The sequence below is a fragment of the Mesitornis unicolor genome, unplaced genomic scaffold (genome assembly GCF_000695765.1).
Source record: "Mesitornis unicolor isolate BGI_N332 unplaced genomic scaffold, ASM69576v1 scaffold3534, whole genome shotgun sequence".
In the NCBI taxonomy this organism is placed as follows: Eukaryota; Metazoa; Chordata; class Aves; order Mesitornithiformes; family Mesitornithidae; genus Mesitornis; species Mesitornis unicolor.
This window is the reverse complement of record NW_010182048.1, coordinates 15,879-32,300: the sequence shown is the minus strand read 5'-3', so window position 1 is coordinate 32,300 and position 16,422 is coordinate 15,879. Positions and strand designations below refer to the sequence as shown.

Sequence of the window (16,422 nt, the reverse complement as noted above, 5' to 3'; positions counted from 1 at the left end):
GTTCTTGGGTGGTGCTGCTGAAATGGATTGATATGATTGAAATCAGCATGCCTAACTCTGGACAGGTGAAAAAGATATCTCCTGTAGTGGAGAGTTTTTGAAAACTAGCTACTTCCTATTCAGGGGGCAATGCGAATCTCTCCTTGGGAATAAAAAGGCTCTTGTATCTTTGAGCCTACTTAGAGAAAAGCGAGGAAAGCAAATCCAAATATCCACTTGATGTGATTCCTCGTATTCCTGTGATTAACAAAAGATGTTGACTATCACAGGAGTAACTGCTGTTTCTTGTTCCTTCAGACTATGGAAGTGAATGACTTCACTTCCACGGTGGCTTGCTTCATGCGACTCTCTTGGGCTGCTGCTGCAGGACGACTGGACCTCGTGGGAAGTAGTCAGCCAATAAAAGAGAGCAACACTTTATTTCCTGCTGGGATTCGAAACAGGCTTAGCAGCTCAGGTGGGTTACAGCTCAGGTGGGTTACAACTGTGTCTTTAAATCAATCTAAAAAAACCATTTAGTTTATTCTTAATTTAACTCTTGCAGAGCTTGAAGCTGAATTCATTGCAGTTAGGCTCAGTGATCCTCTTGGGTCCCTTCCAACTCAGGATACTCTGTGATTCTATAATTGAATTACGCAAAGCTGAGAAAAGTGCTGTACGTTCATTTGGCATTTGGAGAAGATTTTTTTAAATTGCAGAGAACTGACCAGAAGCTGAAAACATCTGAAAAAATGTAATGGATTACAGCACTTGTTCATTTCTTAATGCAGGAAGTAATTGCAGTTCAGGAAGCGAAGGAGAGCCAACCGCGCTGCACGCTGGTATCTGTGTGAGACAGCAGTCCGTGTCCACCAAAGACGCCCTGATTGCAGGAGAAGCCTTGTCTCTATTAGTAACCTGCCTTCAACTACGCAGTCAGCAACTAGGTATGAAGTAGAGTTGGATTACTCACTGTTTGGAATATAAGGAAGGAAAGGGAAGACTTTTGAAGGTAGACAAGTACAAAAAAACATGAGGAACTTTTAGCTTTGTAATCCACAACATTTCATTTAAAAATACAGGATTTGTTTTTCCAGCACTGAAGAACAGGTGGCACGAAACAAAGCACGTGGTGCTGTGCAGTAGTGAAATGTATTGGGAAAGCTGAGTTACTGCCAGTAATTTGCTATGCCTTTTGAGCTGTATAATTCTGTAAGTGCTGCTGTTTGCATCACCAGTGTTTAGTGCTTGGACCTTTGTGTCCAGGAAGTGTAAACCTTGGTGGTGGTGGAAGAAGGAAAGTGCTGTTACAATGTGGTGACAGTCTCTGATGGGGAAATACACAAACAGCTGTTATTGCTTTTCAGTGTTGATGGAGGGTGTCCTGTAGGTCCTACAGTATTTTAATGCAAGACTTTAAAAACTATTTTTAAAAAGAACCTGGTATTCTTCTGTTCTAGGATCTTTTTACAATTTGCCTTGTGTTGCTGATTTCATCATTGACATCCTGCTCGGGTCACCAAGTGCTGAGGTGAGGGTCTTTCTCTGAAAACGTCTTAAATGTTGTACTTCTGAAATGTGCATGCTTTGATCTTTTAATATGGCCTTGCAGATAAAATTGTTCATTACAAATATTCCAACAGGTTTTTTTATGTTTGAATGAACAACCTTTATATAATTGTTAGTAATTCCAGTATTTGGTGATGTTGATAGAAAATGCTGAAGTATTACATTCTTTAGGCTTGTTTAATCCATGAGGCACAGGACTGTGCTGTGACTAGTCGAAAGAAAATACTTTTGGTGAGAAAAATTCTGGAAAACCAGTACTTTAGGGAAAGTTCCAAGTAACTTTCCTCTCAAAAGATTTGAATAAAATCTAATGGACTCTTCTGAACTCTTGATAAATGCTTCCAAATCTCATAACCCTTCTAAAATTTATTCTTTCTGATTTAAGATTATTCTGGATATTCTGAAATCTGGAGACTTTCGAGCTGAGCTGTAACTCATTTCATTGCATCTCATATATTTTGCATGAAGTCATTGCATCTTTTACCCCCCTTATCTTATAATCTGTGTTTAATAAAGCATCAGAGCTTTGAGCTCAGGGATGAAAGTAGATTGCTAAAGAAACCCTAGCCGATGGGTGCAGAGCTCAGAGTCTGGTTTACACCAGATTTTTACTGTCTATTTTTTCTGATAAATTTCTAACAAAACAGAAGTGTGGGGTTTTTGCAACCTTTGAGCAATTGCTAGTGTTTGACAATGATACTGTTCCAGATTCGTCGTGTTGCCTGTGACCAGTTGTACACCCTTAGTCAGACAGACACATCAGCTCACCCAGATGTACAAAAGCCAAACCAGTTTCTCCTGAGTGTTGTTCTCGGTGCCCAGCTGCCTCTTTGGTCACCAACCAGCATCATGAGAGGAATCAACCAGAGGTAAGTCACATCCGTGCTTATTGAGGAGGAAAATCTCCATTTGAGTAGCGCTGTGGAAGCTCTGAGGCACAAAGGATTTGGACTTTGCAAGCCTGTTGAAAGTAGACCTCCCTGTCACGCCTCAGATAGTTTGGAAGTATATAAATAGGAGGGAAATAAAGCTGAATTCTATAGATACAACTCTGTGAACTCTTATAGTTCAGCTTGTTTGATTTCCCATTCAAGAGGTGGTAATTGCTAAATACGGCTGCCCTTTCTAGGATGTGGTCATGGCAGTCAGTACCTGGCGGGAATCTTGCATAAGGCGTAGAGGTGATGCAGTATATGATAATAACATTGAGTTGATTTGATAGTATTGCATAGATCCAGATCAGAATCCAGTCCTAAAGGCTTCGGCCTTTTCAGTGATGTCTGAACCCCGACTTCATCTGATTTCTTGTTGTTTGTTGCCCATTGCACCTGTAAAGGCTGTAGGTGTCAGTGCTGTTAACCTTTCCCTGACTGGCCAAAGGCTGCTGAATTTTAACAGTACCTTTAAACAGCAATTTCTAGAGGAATCTGAATAGAGGAGTAACTGAGAAGGTAAAATGAGTTGTTTTGTCATCATCTGATAATTAAATAAAATTGTTATGAAGTGAAGCAAGAAGGCATGATTAAATGTTGTTATTCATAACATCCAGAAGCAGGTGTTGGGAAGGAATTCGTTTTAAAGCTACAGTGTGTGCATGCAGAAGCATAACTAGACAGCTATGCTATTGTGGATTAGATGGACAGAACACACAGGCCTCAAAGACAACTGCTTAGAACAATGTTTCTGATTTTAAATTAAACCTCTCTTCTATTCGTGCCTGTTTCAGACTTTTGTCCCAGTGTACAGAATATTTTGACCTGAGATGTCAGTTATTGGATGACCTCACATGTAAGTATGTTTAAATTACTGCACAGGCATACGTGTCATTCTGATTGCATCTTCCAAGCATGTCTTCCTTCTGTAGACAAGATGTAGCATTGCCTTCATGGACTGCTTACTACACCGTGAATTTGATATGGCCTGCCAGTGTGCTGGCTGTCCTGTGTTGTTAACACCTGCCATGGACTGTTCTTGGCATTCAGTATCAGCAAGGCAGCTTATTCCTTACAGAAAGTGAAACTAGTTCCTTTTGTGGAAGGTGTACTTTGTACTCATTGTGGGTCAAACTAGACAGCTACCAAACTGGTTTTGAAATTCTTTATATTCTACATTTATAGAGCTGTTAATTTTTCCAGGTCTTCTTTTCCTTTTGCAGCATCAGAAATGGAACAGCTAAAGATAAGCCCAGCTGCCATGTTAGAAGATGAGATCACCTGGCTTGACAATTTTGAACCGAACCGCACAGCTGAGTGTGAGACCAGTGAAGCTGATAACATCCTGTTAGCAGGACACTTGAGGCTCATCAAGACTCTCCTTTCGCTTTGTGGGGCAGAGAAGGAAATGGTTGGTAAGTATTCCTTTTTACTCCAAAAAACCAGTGTGAGTTCTGTGTAGCACTAACAGTTAAGGTAGAAAATGTTCTGATTTGTAGACAGGATCTGTTGAAGACATTATAATGTATCAGTAGAAATAATACAGAGCTGTAAGTGGTAATGCTGGCAGTACTTTCATTGTACCTTTGACATTTGATAAAATATTTAGATATGGTTTTTGTTGGTATGGTGCTATTAAGTGATTTTAATGTTATGGAACATTTGCAGTGATGATGTAAGTATTTAACAGTAGATGTGGATTACTGTGTTACAGGTTCATCTTTGATTAAGCCATTGTTGGATGATTTCCTCTTCCGAGCATCCAGGATTATTCTGAATAGCCATTCTCCAGCAGGCAGTGCTGCAATCAGTCAGCAAGACTTTCATCCAAAGTAAAAATGGCTTTTTATTGTTCCTGTCAGGTTCTGTCCTAGTTCTCGTGAATGCAAATGTCATACTGGGGCTATAGATACTGGGAGTTAATGTTGGAGCATTTCTCCAGAGCATACCTTTTCAATTTATACACTTCCTACATAAGTGTCCAAATAACAATTTTGTGAGTTCTCATGTGACACAAAATCTTTACTTTTCTATACTTTTAAAGTCTATGCTTTGTTTTAGATCAATGATGAACTGCAAGCACAACTCAGTGCTGATCTCATGAGTTCAAAGAGTACTCCTTTAGCTCACCATTGCTTGGAAAGTTTGCTACACTGGAGCATGAGCAGGAAACTAACTTTCCAAGCCCCTTGTAAATGAGAGTCATGAAAGTTCTGCTGTTTTATTTTTCCCTTCAAAGAACTGCCTCTTGTAAAAAGCTAATGCTGAGCAAGTCTCCTTGCACCTGAGAGAGCTGATAATAGCCCAGAATATATCAAATAGGGGAAAAAAGCCTTTCTCTTTCCTGTCACACCTGGTTGGTGTTAGTTGGGTCAGGCATATCTGCACTGCCTTTCCACAGACCCTGAAGAAGGTTCCAGTGAACATTTAGCAACCTCTGAACTGAATGGGACTTGCTACACCTTAGTGTTTTGCTCCAACTTTGCTGCTTTGCAGTTGTCTCAAGCATGCCCTTTTGTTTGCTTAGAGTAAATAAAGCCTTCTCTTTGGCCTTTAGAAGAAAGGACTAGTGTGTTTGATCCTCTGCTGAGGAGAGCTAAGTGGAAGTGTTTTGTACTGGTCTAACACAGCTCAAGTCTAAGGTCATCTTTTGTAGCAGGTTATCTGGTCGAGCTCTTTCAAAGCTTGCCTCACTGTAAATAAGTCATTGTGTCTCCAGGAGTGTTACAGTGACAGATTATCTGTCTTCAGAGGTAAAACCAGTTCTGTACAGTCTTTTTAGGGCATCTGCTTTTCCTTGCTACGGAATGTTAACAACGGTTGTCTCCATGTTAGTAAGGGAGGCTTATTTAGAGGATTGTTTCTGGTGCTGCTCTTCTGAGTCTTTTCTTCCATTTCCCTTCCCCAAGAAAGAAACAAAAAATAGCACTCTGCAGTCTGTCAGGAGTGTTTTATCATTTAAAGTGTTCCTTTTGAACGTTAATTGTCACTTGTTCTGAGTAATATGGCATTCTGGAATTAGAAATAGAGTAATGTACAATTAAGATCTCAAATGTGGTTTTCTTTTTAGATGCAGTACAGCAGATAGCAGATTAGCTGCTTATGAAGTGTTAGTAATGCTGGCTGATAGCTCACCTTCCAACCTCCAGCTTATTACAAAAGAGCTGCTCTCTATGCATCACCAGTGTGACCCTGCACTTACCAAGGAGTTTGATGTAAGTAAGAAGCCTTTTTTGATTTGTATTAGCGTGGTTTGGAGTACTGTGTGTGATCTGCTTAACTGATTCATGTTAAGTAGAAATTCATGGTTTTGCCAAGGTCTTAAATTTAAAAGACTAAAGGCAGATAAGAGTAAATGCAGACCTATTTGATCTTCCTCAGAAGCAAATACTCCAGTGAGTCTTTCTCAATTGTTATTGAGATAAGAGAGAAATATTTTCTAAATATCACATAATTTTATGTAGATACGTTTTAGGCCATTTTAATTTAACAGTTTTGTGCAAAGTGTTAAATAGATAAATGACCAAATAGAGTGCTCTTGCAGTCTACCAGAGTTTATATTCCTGTTTTTCCATTAAATTGCTCTTAACAGGTGATATAAAGGTGGTGATCTCCAGAGGTCTCTTTCAACCCCTACCATTCTGTGATTATAAGTGCTATAGTATGTTGTTGGAGTCTTATTCTTTTTAAAACTTACTGGGACAAAAAATGTTTGTCTTTCTAGTATCTTCCACCAGTGGATAGCCGTTCCATTTCAGGATTTGTGGGACTGAAGAATGGTGGTGCTACTTGTTACATGAATGCCGTCTTCCAGCAGCTGTATATGCAGCCTGGTCTCCCAGAGGTAATTAGTTTAGCATCCAGTAAAGTCCTCTTTTTGGAATTACCATCACCTGAACTGCAAGTTCATCATAACACCATTTGTAAATGAATTGCTTAAAAATTTAAATTAAAAAGCTATGTATGTGTGTGTGTGCATGTGTGCATAAATATATACACACATAAATAAATACATAATCAATACATAAATTGTAAGTTGTGCTGTGTGTTGTGACAACTCACAGTAATAATTTTGCCAAAAACCAATTTAATAAGGTTGTTTGTTTCCTTCCAGGCCATGCTTTCCATTGATGATGATACAGACAATCCAGATGACAATGTGTTCTATCAAGTTCAATCTCTTTTTGGTCATTTGATGGAAAGCAAGCTACAGTATTATGTACCTGAGAACTTCTGGAAGGTATTAAGTCTTTTTGTTTAGAATATGTGGCTTTCCTACTTAACAATCATTTATTCAGCCTTTTCTCATTGCAGAGTTTCTAGATATAAAGTAAGTTCTACTTCAAAAAGTTTAAACATGTGAAAATAAATATTTTTTAAAGTCACTTTCTTTAGTAATATGTGTATGGAACAACCACCTTCTTATATATATTTATATAGATTTTCAAGATGTGGAATAAGGAACTTTATGTTAGAGAGCAACAGGATGCTTATGAGTTCTTCACCAGTCTTATAGATCAAATGGATGAGTACCTCAAGGTAAAAACCTCAGGGATTTCTTTCATTGTTTATATGCATCTCCTTGGTACTTTTTCTCTCTTTCTCCTTTGTTCTTCAGAAGAGAAGGCAGAGAGCTATTTGGCTTATAAACTCCATAGTATTCAGAAGTTTAAAATTTTATTGCTTTCTTGGTCATTCACTCTGCAATATAACCAACTGATGTCTAACTTTACATCTCCAACAGAAAATAGGAAGAGACCAAATATTTAAGAATACTTTTCAAGGTATCTTCTCTGATCAGAAGATCTGCAAGGACTGTCCTCACAGGTAGTGTTACATTTAGTGCATTAGTTACCAAGTTATGTGCTCCCATAGCTATTAAAATATGTAGGTGAAAATAGCATAAGAAGATAGAGACTTATTATGCCTTTGTGAGCATCACAGCTGTTGATAGCTTTGGGGCAAATGCAGTGTTCTTTCCTAAGCATATGTCTTGTTAATGCAGGTTGGGTAGATTCTGCTCTGTCAGTGTATTGACTGTTTTTCTTGAACTTAGGTATGAGCGTGAAGAAGCCTTCATGGCTCTCAACCTAGGTGTGACTTCATGTCAAAGTCTGGAAATATCACTGGATCAGTTTGTTAGAGGAGAAGTTCTGGAAGGAAGCAATGCATACTACTGTGAAAAGTGCAAAGAAAAGGTATTGGTCCTTAATGTATGTGAAAGACAGTTCAGCTGTAGTAGCTGTGTTATTTTCTTAAGTGTTCCATGGTCATGGAAGCCATGCTTAGATACTGCTTACTCTTTCTATGTTGAAGACTTCATCAAAAGGTTAAATCCATAAATCCATGCAGTTAGCATTCTTCTTTCCCTGTAATTCATGTTGTAGACTGAACATTTAGAGGGGTGACAGGATGGTAAAATGTTCTGTAACATACCAGCCCAGTGCACAAACTGTAATAGCTGCAAAAGTACTTTATCTGTACATATTATAGTCATCCTGTGGTCATCCTGTCATCCATAGCTGTGTTGTACATGAGGTTGAGATGGCTGGAGTTGGCCATCTGTAGAAGAATACTACAGGATGTTTGAGATATATAGATAGAGGTGATATTATTCTTTTTCTTTTAAGAGAACAACAGTGAAGCGCACATGCATTAAGGTCTTACCTAGCCTGTTGGTGATCCATCTGATGCGATTTGGCTTTGACTGGGAGAGTGGACGTTCCATTAAATATGATGAACAAATAAGGGTAAGAAAACTCTTCTGCATGATGTCCGACTCCCCCCCCAATCACTTTGTGGAGAGGACTCTCACTTTTCCTAATAATTCCTTCTAACCACCACATTTTGATAAAGGAATGTTGAGTACATGGTACACTTAAAACATGATCATGGTGCAGAAAAGAAGTATTTTTCCTTGTCTGCCAAGTTCTCATGATCCTTTCAGAAAACAAGAGCAAAAACCTCCACAGAACATTTTATTGAACTTCTGTGTCGTAAGGATAAATGAAGCACCATGTTTTCCACTGGTGTTCCCAGTGTGGGAGGTATTAATACAATTCTCATAAAATTACACTAAGCATGTACACAGCATAATCTCAGTTAATCTGAAATCTCTCTTCAAACAGTTTCCCTGGATGCTGAACATGGAACCTTACACTGTGTCAGGGATGGCTCGCCAGGACTCGTCCTCAGAAGTGGGGGACAATGGTAGAAACGCAGATCAAGGAGGCGGAGGCTCCCCAAGGAAGAAAGTTGCCCCTACAGAAAACTATGAGCTTGTTGGTGTGATTGTTCACAGCGGCCAGGCACATGCAGGGCACTACTACTCCTTCATAAAGGACAGGAGGTAACGGCAAGATTTGCATGGGTGTTTTGAAAGCAGTCCAAAGTATCTACCTTGTATCGCAGTTTGAGGGCTTCATGTGACACTTAGTTGTGGGTGATGTGCTTGTCTCATTTTTTTAATCAGGCTTCCTTTTTTTAAGTCAAACTTTGTCATTTGATTGAACTAAGCTTTCTTTTTACTGTCAAAACAAATGTGAGTTCAGGGTTATCTTTTCTATGGTATTCAGGGTGGTTTGGTTTTTTACTGGACCATCAAGTAACTTTGTTGTGTTTCTGTTTTGGTCACAGGGGATGTGGAAAAGGAAAGTGGTATAAATTCAATGACACTGTTGTCGAAGAATTTGATTTGACTGATGAAACCTTGGAATATGAATGTTTTGGTGGAGAGTATAGACCTAAAGTCTACGATCAATGTAAGCAGAAGCAGAGATTGATTTACAGTAGCTTTATGTCTCATACTGGCTTGCAGTAGAGGTAGAGCTCAGACTGTTACATCCACTTTGACTTGGTCTAATTATGCTTCGAAGCAGGGTTTTTTGTGAAGTCTTCTGTTTGCTGAAGGTCATAACAGCTTGTATACACCCTAATATTGACTGAACCTTATTCACTGTTGTTCAGCGCTTTGTAGTCTTACTAGCAGAGGAGATTCAGAAGTAAAATGGCACCTTATTGAAGTTGTTTAAAAAATAATAATTAAAAAAACCCCACAAAAACAAATCCAACTACAAAGCAGGCCTTCTTCTAGGCTAGTGAAAATGACTGTGCGTAAACATGGCGTGGCATCAGTTAAACTTTTTGTTGCTTTAAGGAAATGATTCCAAATACGTTTCTGCCAGTATTCACTTGTGTCATAATTCTGATTGTTGTTTTTAAAGTACATATACCTTTTGGAAAAATATTTCAGAATTCAGGTTTTTGTTATTCGCTACCATAGACTGACATTTTAATCTGACAAATGGTCTTATACTGCCACAGTGTATATTACTTTTACACCCAGTTTCACTTCCCTGTAGGAATGAGAAAAGTACTAAACCTCCAAAGGCCTTGATCAAATGCCTTTTCTCCCACCAGCTAACCCTTACCCTGATGTGCGTCGGCGCTACTGGAATGCCTATATGCTGTTTTACCAGCGAGTGGCTGATCAGAACTCTCCAGTCTTACCAAAGAAAAGTCGAGTTAGTGTTGTGCGTCAAGAAGCTGAGGACCTCTCATTGTAAGTTCCTCTTGTGTCTGTGAAGTTTTCTCTTCTGTTGATGTCTGGAGACTGTCTTCACAGCTAGGAAATTCCTAGTTCCTGTTCGACAAAGGAATATACTGATCCTTGCGTTGGTTTTTTAGGTTTGTGTGTGTGTGGTATTTTTAAGCTGCTTAATGAATAGTCTTTATTGTTGTTTTTAATTTTCTCTTCCACACTGCTGTCACTGTTGCAGTAAGTTCAGGCTGACTGGCAGCCTTAAGAAGTATTTAAGAAGAGACAGAAATTCTTCTCTATATGGAAGATGGTGGTGTTAGTCACCTCGAAGTTGATAGACTTTCATTGGAAATACAGTTCACTAAATTTAGACTGTCATCTAAATTTGCCTTAAGATTATACTGGCTGTGCTGGTATTTTAAAACCTAAACTGTAGGTTTGTTATAGGATTTCATTATTCACCTTGAGCTTATATATATATTTCAGATCTGCTCCATCTTCACCAGAAATTTCACCCCAGTCATCACCTCGACCCCACAGGCCAAACAGTGACCGCCTCTCCATCTTGACCAAGCTGGTTCGAAAAGGAGAAAAAAAGGGACTCTTTGTAGAGAAAATGCCTGTGCGGATATATCAGGTAGAGCACTCCAAAAGCAGCAACTAAATCCTACTCATAGGAAATTTAAGCCCATAGTAAGAAGAACACAGTAGCTTTGAAGATGGCCTTCAGATAATTCCCTTCTTGAAGTCAAAGTCAGAAAATAATTCTGGATTCTGACAAAATCATTAACAAGCTGCTCTGTACGTTTCTTTGTACAGTTATTATGTAAGTTTTGCTGTGTCTCCTCACAGACTTGGCCCATTATTCCTGGCTTTGAGGAAACTGCAGGCAAATAAGTTAGAAGTCAGATGAAGGCAGCACTCAGCATGCAAACAGCGGGAGATGAGAGCAGAGATGTTTTATTTGAAGTACACTTGAGGAAGAACGGAGAAGATGGCAGATTATAGTTATCCTCTAGTTCTTGAGTTCACAAGAATGTAAAAAGGGGAGAAGAGAAACCAAAACCAGCTTCGGTTCTGTTTGTGTCTGAGAACATATCCACTATTACATAAGCTAACAAAGGGGAAAACAAGGATGCTGAAGGCAACTTTGGCAGTCAGGACTGAAAACGGAGATGTGACGGCATTGGCAGAGCAATGGTAGAACCTGGGTATCAGTTAGCTGTCAGAGGAGGAACGTCTCAATCTGCAGGCCAGCAGCTCTGGCCCATACAGGAGAGATTACAATCTTGCATATATTCAGTCTTCTGAATACACACCATCCTGCTGACCTTGCACATGTGCGAGAGAGCCTACATCACATACACAGCAAGAATAAACTGTGCAGGCTACGTGTGCCCCTCCTCATGGGCTGTATCAGGGCATTAATAGTCACTTCAGGCATTCTTGTATCCGGGGTAGTACTACTACAGTAAACAGAATGTGGCTCAAATTTATTGTGAGACTTTCAGCAAAATCTCATTTGAAAAAAGAGGGGCTTGGCATTTAAGTACATTACTGTGGCTGCAGCTTATGCTTATACCACTGTTCCTTGCTCTGTACATGTAAATTTGCTAAGCAAGCCTTTCTGGTTTGAAGGATGTTCTCTTGGCTTTTTTTATTAAAAGCAAGCAAAAATTAGAACTTATCAGCAACTTTGTCCTTTTTCTTTTCCCTTAATGGCCACATGATTAAGTTTTCTTGTGTTTTGTAATATCTTTGGAAGAAAACCACCAGTTTATACAAATCTTCTAAGTCTCCTTTATGTGTTTTCCACTCTGCTGAAATAGTGATTCAGAGTGTGAGCAGAATAGGTCTGACATTGGTTTTTAAACACCACATGCGTTTAAATAAAAGATGCAATTTTAGTTAGAGAAATGTGTAACGTCTTAAATTTTTTTTGCCTTTTTTTACAGATGGTGAGAGATGAAAACTTGAAATTTATGAAGAACAGAGACGTATACAGCAGTGACTACTTCAGTTTTGTTCTGTCATTGGCTTCACTGAATGCTGTAAGCACTTAGATTTTAACCTTGAAGTACATGGAATGTGTTGGGTAGAATGGGCTGCAGAAGCTATTTGGGCCATAACTGGGAAAACTGAAAGTGAAGGGCTTATGTGATTTTGCTTTTCCAGCTGAGCAATTCATTGTCTCCAGTAATTTTTCACATTGATAACATCTGTCTCAAAGCTGACTCAGTCTACTGTGTTCTAGTAGTGGGAGAAACTTTCTTGTGCCATAGTAAAATCTATGAAATAACACACATCTTTTTTTAATGATGCAAACTGAGCTCTAGAGAGACAGGAATTCTTTTCTGTATGGAACATGGTGGTGTTAGTCACCCCAAAGCTGGTAGACTTTCATTGGAAATACAGTTCACTAAGTTTTTCTAAATGGAGTAATAAACCAGTATTTTCTAAATGTATTAAATCCACAGATCTAGTGAGCTTTACAGCAAGTCTGTTCCTGTTTTAGCATGTTTGTTAACTGCATAGTCAGCACTGGAGGCTTTTTAGCATAGAAAAATGCTTCATTGAAATAAATTACTTGAATAGAACACGTTGCTGTATTAAGAGACGGTCTATGTGCTGCAGGTGTACTTCTGCTCTGGAGTAAATCTGACATTTCTTTCAGACTAAGGTAAAGCATCCTTATTATCCATGTATGGCAAAGGTGAGCTTACAGCTGGCAGTCCAATTCCTCTTCCAAACCTATCTCCGAACCAAGAAGAAACTCAGGTAAGGCCTTCTGAGTACTGTAACAACATCTTGTGAGGTTTTCATGCTTGTCATATCTGCAGCACCTTGAAACACTGTTTTGGAGGTGTTGCTTTTTCATTACTGACAGTTTGCCACTGTTTTGTTACAGGGCTGATACAGAAGAGTGGATTGCCACCATAGATGCACTGCTCTCCAAAAGCATTGATGCTTGTCAGTGGTTAGTTGAATATTTCGTTGGGCCAGAGGGACGGGAGCTTGTGAAGTAAGTACTGGTAATTCTATCTTAGGTGGTTTTGTGTCTCATTTATGGATAAATCTTCCTAATAACATGATCTGGCCTGTACTAGTATATTCCCAAAGAGTTGACTCTGCACATTCTTTACACAGACAATCTAGGTGATCACTTAGGTTTTTATTTCTAGTATTTTCTCTGATTGTGCAGCTTTCTGAGTAATTCTGAAAATCTATTATAATAGTGTAGCGTACATGGAGGAGGATTCAGATGTTTAATTCAGTGGAGTGCCATGGAATGTGCTTAAGTTTATGTCTAGTCATTCCTGCGAGTGGTGGGAGAGGAGAACGTGGTGGTGGAAGTGTTTGTGGTAAGGTAAGTTAAACGTTTACCAGACAAAGATCACAGATTAAACTGGAAGGAATTTTTCTCGTCAAGCTCAGGATCAGCTAATATGTGTTTTGAGAACACCTAGGACAAGTTCTTGAAGAACTGACACACTTAGATGTGTCGATGTGAAGAAAATTTTATCTTTGAAGTTACATGGAAAGACAGAATCCTAGGATAGCTTTTAGTTTTAGTTCTTTTCTTATTTGAATGAATACATACTAAGTATTATTACAGACCTTACTAGTGACAAGCAGGAGTGCAGGAAAATTAGTTAAAGCTTATCCATGCAGGTACAATATAAGTAGTACCCGGACTGTTGCCCTTTTCAAAATAATAATCATAGTAACACTTAATAGCATAGCACACTTAATCATAGTAACTGTGTGTACACGTTGATTCCAGTTCTCTTTGCAGCTTCGCCTTTTATCTTCCAGGACTTTCCTCCTGGAATGCAGTATGAGAGAGGTGCGAGTTGCTGTAGCCACTATTCTTGAAAAAACCCTCGACAGTGCCTTGCTTTATCAGGAGAAGGTTAGTGTCACCTCATCACCAGTGGCCTCGGTGGTGGTCTCCACCTAATGCTTCTTGCTGTGTTTGCAGACAATGCTGCATGGTTTGTAGGTGACAAGGTAAAAGGCTCTTGTCTTGAAGATGCTTGTAGCTCCTCATTTCTTGAGTAGGTTAACACTTGTCTGCTCCTGCCCTAGAACGTAACATGCTGCTGTAATTCTCAGAGTTTAAGTTCAAAGTATTAGTTGGAAGCAGTTCTGCCTGATTTCAGCTTGTCTTATAAACTGACATCACATATTCCTTTAATAGTTTGGAAGCAGTGTGTTCTTCAGATTTATTCTTTTTCTGTAACCGAGACATTCCAGAAATCAGCTTAATTTTTAACTGATTATCCTTCCTCACTCAGAAGCCTCTAGAAGTCTTAACTGAACTATCTGGGGAGAGACAATAGCTATGGTTATTGTTCAAAGTTTTCATTTTCTATTAGAAAATCTTGGCAAGTAAGTTTAGGAAGTGCAGCTTTGTTACATTTGACCAATCTTAATGTAGGAAAACCCAGCAGGAAATTTGTAAAAAAGAGTCATTTGTAAAACACCTAAGATTTACTTATTTCCCATGGGATACCTAAACCAAGTCATTTGTGTAGAGAGAACTTGGAGGTGTTACTTGTGTTCTGGTGTGTTTCTGTAAGTTGTCGGTGAGGACTTGGACGCTTCTAAACATCCAGGTCTTGTTAATCTGAAATACTTTTTTTTTAACATCAGATTTTAGTATTTGGTGCAATACACTGCTTTTTCTACACAGTTTCTGGGGTCTGTCTCTTCTTTTTCATCCAGTGTTGTGGGTGGAAGACAGTGGAGTTGTACAGGTTTCTGTTAAGGAAGTTTGTCTTAGAGCTGTTTAGGAAAGATTGGTATGAGGTCCTACAAGCTGGGTACAGTAGTAGGGAGGTGAAGATTTCCAACGTAGTTTGATAGTTTTTGGTTCCTTCCTCTTGGATGTTAGTTGCCATCTATTAACTGAGATGTAATAAATTCTATACCAGTGTCCATACCCTTAGTGTGCTTTGCTTCAAGCTGAACACTAGCGTTGCTTTTTGTGTAATTGAGCGTGGTAGTAGCTAACTTGAGACCTTGAGTGATGGTTTGCTTCTGATCCAGTTTGGTTGGCATTACTGTAATGACTGGAATATTTGAACATCAGTTCACTCTGAGGAGTAACTGACTTGCTTTAAAAATATTGCAAACTTATGTCACTGCTGAGTTCCACCTCTTTAGGCAAGTTACCTACATGCCAATGCGTTCGTTACTTTCCTGTTTAATATATGCAGCATTCATTCAGGAGAGTTAAAAATGGGAAGGCTGCAATCCTTTCTTGTTCGTGTTCATCACAGCAAGTGTATCTGACCATATGTATAATTCTGTTAACCGTACCTTTACTCTGGTATGCGAAACTCTCTTGTTTTTAAAGCAGTAGACGACTGTTTAAACTAAAATAAATATTTTTTTTTCACAGTTAAAAAGTCTACATCAATTATTGGAGGTGCTACTTGCTCTACTGGATAAAGATGTACCTGAAAACTGTAAAAACTGTGCTCAGTACTTTTTGCTATTCAACAACTTTGTGCAGAAGGTAAGAAACCATTTTTTAATGTTATTTTCATCTTAAAGGACAATAGTAAAACAGCTAGTCATCCATATTCACAGAAGGCTTAAGCAGCACAGTGAAATTCTTCCAGAACTTATGAGTGTATTCTGCTTATGAAAAGTAAATGGCTTTGAACACTGGATTAGGATAAAATCACAGAAAAATATACAAGCAAAGTATGCCTATTGGAGAGGTCCAAAGCCTGAATGTTGGTTTGTGGGGGTGGTTTTGGCTGCTCTTAAGTAAATAAATGTTCAGGTGTTTTGTCTGGCAGCAAACAGAATGACTGACTGGACAGTACTGTTCACCCTAGTACGGTTTTTCTCTATTCCTCTATTTCTGTTTGGTTATTTTATGACACTTATTTTGCATATACTGATTCTGATCTGGTTTATATAATATGCTCTATATAATGAGACCAGTTTTAGATGTATAGCTTGTTGACCTGTGTGTTTTCTTTTAGAGTAGGAAATGCAGTGTTCAGCCTATACATTTTACTTCTGTTCCCTAGAGCAATGATTCTTTACCTGCACAGGAATGTAACTTCTTCTTGTTGTCTGAACAGCAGGGCATAAGGGCTAGCAGTCTTCTTCTCAGACACTCTGCTTTGAGGCACATGATCAACTTTCTCCTTGGCCCCAACCGGCAGAGTAATCAGGTAAAGCTTATGTACCGTGTGGTTTTGTGCTGTAGTTTGTCCATCCCTGTGTTTTTACAATGTTTAAATTATGGATAAATACTTTTCATGTGGTAAAATAGACTACTCCTTGGATTATTCTGTAAACTTCATGCAAGTCTTAGTCTACCTGTGTGTAGTTAATGTGGAAATAGCTGTGTTGGCAGCAGTGAGCATCATGCTTTTG

At 38.9% G+C, this 16,422-nt stretch overlaps 1 protein-coding gene across 1 annotated transcript in view; it reads left to right on the top strand.

The window, feature by feature from the left end:
• The window catches only part of USP24 (ubiquitin specific peptidase 24), a 52,196-nt gene that overhangs the window by 27,459 nt on the left and 8,315 nt on the right, over positions 1-16,422 (top strand). Inside the window, exons 33-56 of the mRNA XM_010183642.1 lie at positions 298-457; positions 771-926; positions 1,440-1,510; positions 2,257-2,417; positions 3,275-3,336; positions 3,704-3,895; positions 4,195-4,312; positions 5,551-5,695; positions 6,205-6,324; positions 6,595-6,720; positions 6,921-7,019; positions 7,225-7,307; positions 7,537-7,678; positions 8,111-8,230; positions 8,609-8,829; positions 9,117-9,241; positions 9,900-10,041; positions 10,507-10,657; positions 11,976-12,071; positions 12,695-12,798; positions 12,929-13,042; positions 13,837-13,933; positions 15,428-15,544; positions 16,125-16,217. Coding sequence (XP_010181944.1) covers positions 298-457; positions 771-926; positions 1,440-1,510; positions 2,257-2,417; positions 3,275-3,336; positions 3,704-3,895; positions 4,195-4,312; positions 5,551-5,695; positions 6,205-6,324; positions 6,595-6,720; positions 6,921-7,019; positions 7,225-7,307; positions 7,537-7,678; positions 8,111-8,230; positions 8,609-8,829; positions 9,117-9,241; positions 9,900-10,041; positions 10,507-10,657; positions 11,976-12,071; positions 12,695-12,798; positions 12,929-13,042; positions 13,837-13,933; positions 15,428-15,544; positions 16,125-16,217 — 3,015 coding nt within the window. The remainder of the gene's footprint in view (positions 1-297; positions 458-770; positions 927-1,439; positions 1,511-2,256; positions 2,418-3,274; positions 3,337-3,703; positions 3,896-4,194; positions 4,313-5,550; positions 5,696-6,204; positions 6,325-6,594; positions 6,721-6,920; positions 7,020-7,224; positions 7,308-7,536; positions 7,679-8,110; positions 8,231-8,608; positions 8,830-9,116; positions 9,242-9,899; positions 10,042-10,506; positions 10,658-11,975; positions 12,072-12,694; positions 12,799-12,928; positions 13,043-13,836; positions 13,934-15,427; positions 15,545-16,124; positions 16,218-16,422) is intronic.